Source organism: Sceloporus occidentalis, unplaced genomic scaffold (genome assembly GCF_023333645.1).
Source record: "Sceloporus occidentalis isolate IW3139 unplaced genomic scaffold, rSceOcc1.0.p SCAF_82, whole genome shotgun sequence".
Classification (NCBI taxonomy): Eukaryota; Metazoa; Chordata; class Lepidosauria; order Squamata; family Phrynosomatidae; genus Sceloporus; species Sceloporus occidentalis.
The window spans coordinates 1,244,484-1,256,922 of NW_028317062.1; the positions used below are offsets into that span (position 1 = coordinate 1,244,484).

Genomic DNA, 12,439 nt, shown 5'->3' on the forward strand with positions numbered 1-12,439 from the left:
TGCTGACTTCACATGTAAATTTCAATTTAACAGTTTTGCACATTCCCAGATATGCCTTATACCCCTGTATGCCTTATACCCCCAGATATGCCACTCTGCCCTCCCCAGATATGCCTTACATCCCCTATATGCCTTATGCCCCCTGATATGCCACTGTGCCCTCTGATATGCCTTATACCCCAGGTATGCTTTATATCCCCTGATATGCCACTCTGCCCCTCCAGATATGCCCAATACCCACAGATATGCCTTATACCCCAGATATGCCACTCTGCCCCCAAATATGCCTTATACCCCCTGTCATGCCACTCTGCCCCCCAGATATGTCTTATATCCCCTATATGCCTTATACCCCCCCTGGTATGCCACTGTGCCCTCTGATATGTCTTATACCCCCTGATATGCCTTATACCACCAGATATGCCACTCTGCCCCCCAGATATGCCTTATACCCCAGATATGCCACTCTGCCCCCCAGATATGCCTTATACCCCCAGATATGCCACTCTGCCCTCCAGATATGCCTTATACCCCCAGATATGCCTTATACCCCAGATATGCCACTCTGCCCCCTGATATGCTCCTCTGCCCCAGATATGCCACTGTGCCCCCGATATGCCTTATAACCCCAGAAATGCCACTCTGTCCCCCCAAATATGCCTTACACCCTTATATGCCACTATTCCCCCCCTGATATTTGAAATGCATTGTTCTTGATTTTTTGTTGTTATTCTGTCTCTCACTTTTCAAATAAACCTACTATTAAAATTATAGACTGATCATGTCTTTGTCAGTGGGCAAACGTACAAAATCAGCAGAGGATCAAATAATATACACCTGTGTGTGTTATCTCATACTCTTCATAGTAGGGCTGCAACTAACGATTATTTTTTTTCGTTTTTCCTAACCTGCCCCCCCCAAACGTCACTGCTTTTTTTGTAAACCCGAAAAAATAAGTTTTCAATGCTTTTCTTGCTTTTTCCTCTTTAGGACTGATAAAAGATGGTGTTCAAGTATTTACAACCATCTTGGTTGACCTGTGGATGTGGCTTCATGGTAGGCTTCTTCACTACTTTCTACTTTGTCAGCAATTTCACGGATATCGGAGAACCGAAATTACATTTAATGCCATGGAAACTCAAAGATGCAGACATATTTAAATTATCAGGTACATTAAGCAGCTTTCAGTCTAATAATCTTAAAATCTAAAGTCTATTTAGCCTGGGTTGTCTGTCTATCAGATGCGGGCGGTTACAGAATCTAGGAGTAGTACTGAGGCTAAAGTCCCAGCCTTTCACATTTGATACCAACTTGCATAAAATGATGTGCGCTTTCTAATATTTGCCTGGAAATGCAGAGGTCCCAAGTCTCCGGGAAACTCCAAGAACGAAATGTGGTTGTTTTTCCCACCTCCCTAATGTACGTAATAATAACACCTCTCTCTCTCTCTCTCTCTCTCTCTCTATATATATATATATATATATGTCTGATGTCTCTCTATATGTCTCCCTACTTTCTCTGCCAAGTGCTTCTGTCCACGTCTTTTTTCTGCAGCTCCACTTTTTTCTCCTGTCTCCTCTTTTTCTTTCTTTGTCTGCTTCATCCCGGTATCAGCTCAAATGACCAGGCCTCCCAGATTTTGCAGACATACTGCAAGAAGCCAGAATAATGCTTTTTTTCTCTGCGAATCCTTCTGCAATATTCTGCCTTCTGCAAAAGGGTAGAGTGACTGCGCTATCTTTCTCCTCTGTTTGGAGAAATGGGGAAGAGGCTGTCCATGAGGTGAGAACCGTGGCTAGACCTTTTTGTGGAAGTACTCGGATGGCCAAATTTGTTTGCAAGGTACGATTCATAAAGAGATTTCCCATTGAACTTGAAAATACTTGTAAAGGTTTATCATATCCCCACGAAGATATCTTTTCTCCAGAGAAAGCAATCCAAATTTGGGCAGCCTTTCTTCATAGCTGCAGTTTTTCATTTCCTTATTCATTTTTGTAGCCCTGCTCTGAACCCTTCCAGTATGTCCTTTTTTCTGGTGCTCAAAACTGCACTACATAGTCTATTGTCAGCAAGAACACCCAAATCCCCTTACATTGAGGATTTACCCAACACAACCATTTCGGGTATAATCAGCATTATTTTTTTCTTACCCAAGTGTATCATTTTACATTCATCTGTATTAAATTAATCTGCCAATTAACTGCCCATTTTCCTGTTTTGTCTTAATCCTTTTTCAGAGAAATGACATGCTGCTGAGACTTTATTACCGTACATAAATTTGTGTCCAGTACCTTTGTCCAAGTCATTGAAAAATAATATAAAAAAAAACAGCCCAAGGACAGAACCCTGAGGCACCTTTGTCCAGCTGAAAAAAGTCCCATTTACAACCACCCTCTTTAATCTGGTTGAACTGCCACCACTGGCTATGTGAACATCAGCTTCTGTTTTTTATGTTTTTTAGCAACACACTTGTTATACAGTTATCTGATTTTATAAATTGCCCAATTTGTTTTATAGTAAATAGCAGCGTGAGCGAGGAGCTTTCACAAAAAGTCAGAGTGCTTTGTTGGATAATGACGGCACCAGTTAACCTGCAGACCAAAGCTATTCACCTAAAATACTCCTGGACTCGACACTGCAATACAACTTTGTTCATGAGTTCCACTGCCAGTGACTTCCCAACTGTTGGTCTGGGTACAAAAGAGGGGAGGGATGAACTTTATTGGAAGACTATCCGAGCCTTTCATTACATACATGAACACTACTTTGACCAAGCTGATTGGTTCTTGAAGGCAGATGATGACACATACGTGGTGATGGAAAATTTACGTTTCCTGCTCTCCAATTATACACCTGACCAACCTGTATACTTTGGCAAGCGTTTCAAACCTTTTGTCAACCAAGGCTACATGAGTGGAGGAGCTGGTTATGTACTTAACAGGGAATCTTTAAAACGTTTTGTGGAAGGATTTCGTAGTGGTGTCTGCACTCACACAAGTTCTGTGGAAGACCTTGAGTTGGGAAAATGTATGGAAAAGATGGGAGTTACACCTGGAGACTCCAGGGATATGGCAAAAAGGGAGACCTTTCATCCATATACACCAGATTTTCACATAAATGGTCGTTTTGAACCAAAGACCTCCTACAGGGAGTATTGCTTCTATCCTCTAATAGAGGTAAGTGTTCACACTTTTAGACATGCTATTGTACAAACTTATACATAACATTGGAGCAACTTAACCCCTTCAGTCCCCTACAGACGTACCTGTACTTCCAGAAAACGCATCGCAAGATACCCTTATGGAAGTACCGGTACGTCCTGTACATAACGCAGTGGCGAGCTCCTGTGCGCGCCGGAAATGGCCCGCTTCCGCTTTCAGGGACTGTCCCATATGCGAGGCAATCCCCAAGTGCCACCCATCTGGCAGCAAGATTGCGGGATCGTGTGACTGTTACTGCAGATGTTCTGCCTCTCTCCTCCATCGTTGTGATCTAGAGGAGACAGAGCATCGTGTTAGTGATTCCTGCTGTATGTGCTTATAAACACCTTGTCCAATAACCCCCACTACCTAATTTACCCCAATTAACCCTTCCCTCCCCACGATCATCATATATATATAAAAAAAAAAAATTATATATATATATATATATATATATAATAGTGTTAGGGTTAGTTTAGATTAGTTTGGTGGGTGGTTAGAGGGAACTGGGGATAGAGAAGGGTTTTAGGTAATAGGACGGGACCAAAAAAATTGTGTCAGGTTTTAGCAATTGGGTAGGTAGTGTAGCTTAGGGTTTTTTTTTATATTGATAATGTGTGTTCAGCACCGAGGTGGCTGATGAAGAAGACACTTTGACTGCGTCAGATGACGAAGTCACTCTGACTGAGTCAGTTATTGATTCATTGTCTAGCTCTGCGTCAGACAATGCATCAAGATCTGACAAGTCAGATGACGATAATGGTGATGGCCAGGTTCCACCCGCTAAAGCCAGGTGTGGAAAACCTACACCTAAGCAAAATTGGGTCCCCCCAAATATGGCAGACCCAGTATTCCCAGCTTTCATTGGGATTCATTTCATGTGCCATTGATCCCAGTGAGCCAAAAATGTTTTTTAATTTGATGTTCACCCCTGACTTTTTTGAGCTGCTAGCAGCTCAAACAAAAATGTATGTGTCCCAGTGTCAGACAGCTGACCAAGGGGGCAGAAGCCAAGCCTGGCACTCCACTGACCCCCTTGAAATAAAAAAAATTGGGGCCCTGACCCCTATGATGGGCATTGTAAAAAATCCCACTATTCGCTCCTATTAGAGCACAGATCCTATTTTATCCAAACCTGTTTTTCCCCAAACAGTGACCCGGACAAGATACTTTGACCTTTTGAAATTTTTACGTTTCCGTGTTAATTGCCAATGCCCCCCTAGAGCGCACCCCCAATTTGACTGTTTATCTAAATTGAGGCCCATTATTATTTTTTTTGTAGTAAATTCCCCAAAATTTATACCCCAGATAAAAATGTTTCCATTGATGAGTCCCTGGTCCTGTTCAAGGGTAGACTGCATTTTAAACAGTATATCCCGTCCAATTGCTCACGGCACGGCCTCAAGTTATATAAACTTTGCGAGAGCCGGACGGGATATACTGTCTCCTTCAGAATCTATGATCTTGATCCCCCTGGCTGCCCACAATCTTTGGGGACTAGTGGGCAGATAGTGTGGGACCTGCTGTCCCCCTATTTGAATAAGGGCTACCACCTCTGGGTGGATAATTATTACACCAGCCCAGAGTTATTCCATTTTTTTATTTTTGGCACAGACCCCAGCATGTGGCACTGTTAGGAAAAACCGGAAAGGTTTTCCCAAGAAGTTGGTTTACCCCAAGCAGAGGCGCGACACTACCAGTGCTCTGCACAGTACTGAGCTGTTGGCCCTCAGATACATTGACAGGAAGGATGTGTATATCCTCTCCACTAAACACAATGAGAAGGCGGTACCTGTCAGTGTACGTGGGGAAGGTGATGCACAGGTACTCAAGCCTCAGCGCATCACGGATTACAACAGTAACATGGGGGGAGTAGAGCTTTCTGACCAGTATCTGCAGACGTACCTGGTGCTGCGTAAGACTAAGACCTGGTACAAAAAGGTGGCCATTTACCTCAATATGCCACTGGGAAGATCTACACCTTCCTAGAGTTCCAGCTCAAGAGGGATATCCTCTTTGAGGAGTCCATCCCAAATGTGCAAGATGAGAATGTCCTACGTCTTACCTGCAGGCATTTTCCTTGCACAATCCCCCTCACTGGTGCGAAACAGAGGCCTCAAAAAAGATGCAGAGTCTGCTACAAAAAGGATATTAGGAAGGACTCCAAGTACAACTGCCCTTCATGTCCCTGTTTGCCAGGACTCTGCACCTATGAGTGCTTCATGATCTACCATACCAGGTTAGATGATTAAATTTATTATATATATATATATATTTTTTTTTTATTATTAATTTTTTTTATTATTATTTTTATTACATTGCGTTAGGGTGAGCCACAAGGGGAAAAGAGGGGTATTTTCAATTGGCACAATTCCATACGTTTTTGATCTGCAAGTTCCAAAAAAACCTATGCATAAAAACCTATGCATGTGGAGTATTTCCGTAATCAGGCTGGATTTCTCTGCCTACCACATACCATGTGCCAAAAATCCTCAGCAACACAGAAGTGTTGCTACAGGCAACTTTCGCAGTGATTGGTGGCCAAATGTCCAAATGATCTTGATGAGATACTCTGGGTTGTCTGCTTTACAGAAATATATACTTTTATGCCTAAACAGGCCCAAATGTGACATAGGGCTACTAAAGCAATATGTGAAAATTTTACGTTTGGAATCTATAACGCGCGTGGTCCAATTTGTGCCCTGTCCAGAAAAACTATGCATGTGTGGTATTGCCAAAATCAGGAGAAGCAGCTAAACACTTTAGGCTGGATTTTTCTGCCGTAAAACATCCCCTGTGCAAAAAATCCTAAGAATCCTACAAAATACTAAGTGTTGGTAAAAAAATGCAGGAAATAATTTCTGCAGCCACCTTTGACAGCGATTGGTGGCCAAATAGCTGCATGAAGAGTGTATATAGTTTACATGGGTACACTATTTGCAGGAAAGGGGAATATTCGCTAAACCGACATACCGCAAAAATTGAGGTACCAAAACCCCCTGGGACTGAAGGGGTTAATAACGTATATATTTACACATTCTCTATTTTCTACTAACATTTCTTTAAGATTTATTTAACCATTGTAATTCAACACATGTCAAATCTGGAGGTGCAGTGTCAAGGTAGGATACCGTTACTCTTTTAGCCATGAACAGTGGTATAATACTCTTTCCCAGAGAAACACACTAAAAAAATTATTGTGTGTATACACATTTCTTTTATTGCTGTAGCACAGTGCTGTCTAACATTGTTGGTCCGGGGGGCAGGATTTTGTTGGACCAACAAGGTGAGGGGCTGGACAAATATTAGCACAACTACACATGCACACCCATACTTATGTCCGCACTGGCACATTCACACACCTCCATAGCTCACAATGACAAATACACACTCATACTAATGCACACTTACACACATACACTCACACTAGTGCACACACAATACACACATTAAAACCATCATCACACCTTCACATCCATATACAGACTAGCACACTTACACATATAGTCTTATACTAACAGATACTCTGACACTTCACACACATGCCTGGAGTTCTTCTCCACCGTGCTCCCGTCTCTCGAGCTGGACCAACCTTGTTTGAAGAATTTTGGACCCCTGGGGTGAGCATAGGGTTAGTAGCGCCCTTGTGCTAGTATATTTATTCGAAACCCCTACCATAAATAACACAAACACACTCTAACACGCAGAGACACACTCCCAAGGGACACTAACCCAAGGCTCAACTCTCATGCCATACGCTGACACACACTTACACTAACACCATACACACACACACTCACTCTACCACCATATATATATACATAGATAAGTGTATACTCACTCACCCTCTCTTCCTCTCTCTTAAACTATGCTCCTCTCTCGCTCACCTCTCCCACCCTCTCCTTACCTCCCTCTCTCTTACACTTTTTTTCTCTTTCACTTCTCCACTCTTCTCTTCCCCTTTATCCTTACCTCTCTCCTGGTCTTCCTTTCCATTCTCAGTGCAGTTTGCATGCTCTCTTCCCTTCCCTCTCACCTTGCTCATGTAGCCCTTTTTTTTCACTGCATATAATGCGACCACACTGTGTGCCCAATACGCGTACACCTACCTTAGTGTGCTCCTGGCAGAGAGTAGCAGGTGAAATGTGATGTGATATTCTCCCCACACACACCATTGTATAGACTGGTTCCATGCTCATTGACCCGTAAGTAGTAAGATGTGATATGTGTGTGTATACCCCTTTATCTCTTTCACTCATTATCTAATGTATTCAGCGGTTAAAAGTTTACATGAATATTTTATAGAATTTACAATGTTATACTCATTTATTACACAGGGTCCTCAGTGCTGCTCAGACTTGGCCATATCCTTTCATTATGTGGATGCGGAGCTTATGCACATGCTGGAATATTTTACCTACCACCTGAGGCCTTATGGATATCAGTATCGTTACCAACCTCCACTGCCAGAGAATGCAGCTAGACTCCTGCTACAAAATAAAGATGAAAATGTGACCTCACCTTCAGTCTCTGCTAATCTCCAAACTGGACATTAAGTGTTTTTTCCAACAATATGTATAGAGAAGTTTTCTTGTCATTTCTTACTACCTATTACTAGATTCAATTATTACTGGTAGTCTTTATTGAAGACACACTAGTGACTTGCTTGGTTTTCTCCCGATGTCAATTCCACCATCTAACAATTGTGAATGAATGTTTAAAGAATCTAGTATCTACCTCATTTCCAACATATTGAGGGGTTTGGGTAACTTAGTATCAATAATCTTTTTTATTTTAGGTAGCTTATTACCTTTATAGCTGTCCATCAGTTACAAAATCTGAAAAAAATAAAAACCTTACCTACCTTAAAACTAAAATGTGAATATTGTTAACAATAAATTAAATAAAAAAATCCAGTATTCTTTAGTAGCTCCAGTGCATGTCGAATAAATTGTCGTCCCAGAGCAAGAATCATTCTGAAAAATGTAACTGAGAACATGCATGAATCTCAATTGTCTTAATATGGAAGAAACATAGAACTGTATGAGCAGTATAATCATCATGGAGGAGAAAAATGAAGTTTTCTTGCAATATATAAAGCCCTATAGTATATTATATAATTGAAGGACATTTGTGATAAAGGTTGACACATGGACAGAGCAGTCGAAGGATCTTGCCTCCATGTGATCCCAGTCCAGTCCCTAAAGGATAGTTATCGAATACGCTCAAGTGATATGACTACTTTAAGGAAGTCGATTCAGACTTACAAAATGTTTCAGGTTTATTAGGAACCAAAATTGCAGTTTTATTTATAGCAACAACACAAAGGGTTCATTGCTTAGGTGCCCTTGCTCTCCTATATTTAATAAATACATTAAAGAGCATCCTTAAGCCTTCAGCCCCCCTGCTTACCTTGCTCCATGAATAAGAGCTGGATTACTTTTTTAGTCGTTTCCCACAACCAATGTTGCAGGGGTGACTCAGTGATACCATAACTGAATCTTATATTTTACATGTTATTTTTTATTTTTAATGTTGTTTTTATATGTTTGTATATGAATTTTTATATATTGCCAGTGTCAACTTGAGGCTTGATCTTTTTAACCAAATAAATTACCAAATGAATATGTTTCTTGATGGATAATGGAACGTGGCAATAAAGTAGGGAGTTGGGTTGTATTGCTAGTTGCATTAATAGCAAAAAGACAGAGATGGTTCTGCGACTTTAAAGTTTTCTAGCCAGACCTAGCCAGCCAGCCAGTGTTGTGTACAGTTCTGGAGACTCCATCTCCGTAAGGATATTATCATATTGGAGCGTTCAGGAGGGATTCAAAAATGGTGAGTGATTTACAGGATGAAAATTCAGGAAAGACAAAAGTATCACAAAAGAAAAGACGAGAGAGGGAAGAACTTTTCAAATATTTATTTGTTGATTTAACAAAGTACAGGAAGGGTTATTTTAACAAAACAGAAATATTAAAACAAGATGTCATAATCTAAAATTACAGGTATAGAGGATTAGATGTAATTTAGGAAGTTCTATTTCACTAGTAGGGTGGTAGGTAAATGAAACAAACAGTCTCCCATGAGATGTGGTAAAGGCTCACACACAGAGAGAGAGAGGGAATTTAAACATACATGGGATAGGCATAAAGCTATACTGAATCCAAGACAAGAGCATGGGCTGATTTAGGTTGGACTCTTTACATCAGGAAAAATAGACAGAATGGTTCTTATCTGCTGTCAGACTCTATGTATGAAAGAGTCACCTTGCCCTACTAACCGTGAGTTTTTATACCCCCTAAGCAATATGTATGTATGCCCCTAACTTTGTAGTATGTTTATTAACTAAAGATCACAGGTGTCTTCAGACATCCAGGGTACTCTTTCCCCTTAAGACATAAACCAAACCAAAAGCAAACAAAAACCTACTCTGTGTTAATAAAATAACATTTGGAGAGTAGGGCGGGCCAGTGCTCCACTCCACAGTTTATAGCAGCCGAAGACCAGCAGGTGGGAATCCAGTCCGGAGATTCACGGATACTCTCCTAGTACTCACCTGGTTCCACTAATTATGGGAGAGGCAGTTAAGTAGCCTCCTGATCTGAGAGCAAGAGAGAGATCATTTGGCTCCCGGAGAGGGAGAGGGAGAGGGAGAGGGAGAGGGAGAGGGAGAGGGAGAGGGAGAGGGAGAGGGAGAGGGAGAGGGAGAGGGAGAGGGAGAGGGAGAGGGAGAGGGAGAGAGCTGCTAAAATACTGAGTGCTGCCAATATTACATGCAATTTTGTTATTTTGTTTGTTGGAACGGATAAGCCGCCCAACTCTAGTTAGGTTGAGAATCCTGTATTAGTTAGTGCTCACGAGAGCAAGGCTTTTTGTTTTGATTTATTTATTTTCTGTAATGCCTGTGGTGACAAAATAAAACAGGCCCAGCCTTTTTATTTTACCCTCCTCGTGTCTGAGCCGTCTCTGCAGCCTGGTAGACTGTGTTTAACCCCTTCGAGACAAAGGCTGATTTTACTTTTTGTACCCTTTGTGACAATGGCCTTTTTAACATTTCTGCGCTGCTTGTGTTTAGCTGTAATTTTCTTCTTTCCCGTTTACTGAACCCACACACATTAGATATTGTTTTTTTCAGGACAAGAAGGGCTTTCTTTAGATGACATTGTTTTGATTGTATCATATTATTTACTATTAAAAAAATTATAAAATATGGTGAAAAATTTAGAAAAAAATGACTGTTTCTAACTTTTAGTTGAAAAATCTTTTACTCATCTATAAAAGGTAATGAAAAAACCTGCTAAATAGATTCTACTATTTGTCCTTTGAGTTTAGAAATACCCAATGTTTTTATGTTTTTTTGCTTTTTTCTACCCATTATGGGGCAATAAGTACAGGTAGCGTTTTGCTATTTCAAAGCCATTTTTTCCAAATCTGGTAATTCTTCCCCCCATGTGCCATTTCGGGTATCTTTGAACCCGGCCAATGCAATTTACCCCATCAAGTCATATATTTTTGAAAACTAGACAGCCCAGGGTATTCCAAATGCTAGTATTTTAACTCTTTCCATGCACCATATCTACCACCAGTCTTTGTCAAACTTTATGATAGTCATTTTTTTGCATTTGTTTTGTCATACACATTTTACTTCAGGTATGAATTAAAATGTTCTAGTTTATGTCACTATCACAAAACACCCCAATATGTGTTCAGCAACATCTCCTGAGCGCAGCGATACCCCACATGAATGATTTTGCCTGGCTGTTTGGGGGCAAAAGGGCCACATTTGGGGCATGCGCATTTTTCAATGTTGAACTTTGGCATTTGGGGATCCACTGCCCATGCCCTATTTGGTACATCTTTGAGCCGGGCCATTTCAGTGTGCCCAATAAACCCATATATTTTTGAAAACTAGACACCCCAGGGTATTTCAAATGCTAGTATTTTAACTCTTTCCATGCACCATATCTACCACCAGTCTTTGTCAAACTTTGTGGTAGTCATTTTTTTGCATTTGGTTTTCCACACACATTTTAATTCAGGTATGAATTAAAATGTTCTCGTATATGTCACTATCACAAAACACCCCAATATGTGTTCAGCAACATCTCCTGAGTACAGCGATACCTCACATGAATGATTTTGCCTGGCTGTTTTGGGGCAAAAGGGCCACATTTGGGGCATGCGCTTTTTTCAATGTTGAACTTTGGCATTTGGGATCCACTGCCCATGCCCTATTTGGTACATCTTTGAGCCAGGCCATTTCAGTGTGCCCAACAAAACCATATATTTTTCAAAACTAGACACCACAGGGTATTTTAAATGCTGGTATTTTAACTCTTTGCATGCACATATTTTACCACCAGCATTTTTTCAAAGTTTGCAGCAATATTTTTGTGTGTGTATTTTTCCCACACACACCTACTTTATGAATTTACAGCTCCTGGTATATGCCGCTGTCACACGACACCCCATAATGTGTTCAGCAACATCTCCTGAGTGCAGTGATACCCCACATGCATGGGTGTGTCATTTTTTGGGGGAACTAAAAGGCCACATTTGGTACGTGTGCATTTTTCTAATTGGAAATTAGATGTGTGGCCATCCTTCCCCCCGTGTTAATTGGGACGTTGTTGAACCTGGCCCATTCAATTTACCCCATCAAATCATACATTTTTTAAAAGTAGACACCCCACGGGCATTTAATATGCCAGTATTTTAACTCTTTCCATGCGAGAATTGTTTTAAGCTAATATGCTAATTTTAGGACTTGCTCACAAAAATATATTTTTTATATATATATATTTTTTTTTTTTATTTTTTAAAAAAAAAAATTTAACATTTTTTTTCAACTTGGAGGTTCCCCTGATAGTGACATCAGTGGGAAATGATTTTTACATTTTACTGTTTTTTTACTATTTTTTTCTAATTATTATTAATTTTATTTTATTTTTTAATTTATTTTTACTAATCACACTGTGATTAGAAAGCTGGGCTCCATTGACTTGCATGGTGAATGCAGTACCTGTATTCAACCTGCAAGTGGAGCCAAAGTTCTCTAGATGGTCTGGACTATCTAGCGAACTTTTAAAATTTGTGGTTCCTGTTACAGGACGGCGGCCATCTTCCTTGATGGCGAAGATTGCCGGCAGCTGCGGCTGTGACCGCTCTCCGGAGCGGTCACAGCCCATCAAAAGGTTAGTGTTTGGTGTCGCTGGATGCCTCCTGATCGAGGCATT

At 40.7% G+C, this 12,439-nt stretch overlaps 1 protein-coding gene across 1 annotated transcript; it reads left to right on the top strand.

The window, feature by feature from the left end:
• Positions 1-167: 167 nt before the first annotated feature.
• Positions 168-7,756, top strand: LOC149285227 (glycoprotein-N-acetylgalactosamine 3-beta-galactosyltransferase 1-like). Its single transcript, XM_089495594.1, has 4 exons — positions 168-183; positions 991-1,056; positions 2,518-3,176; positions 7,538-7,756. The coding sequence occupies exons 1-4, from the start codon at positions 168-170 to the stop codon at positions 7,754-7,756; spliced, it is 960 nt and encodes a 319-aa protein (XP_089351720.1).
• Positions 7,757-12,439: the final 4,683 nt, after the last annotated feature.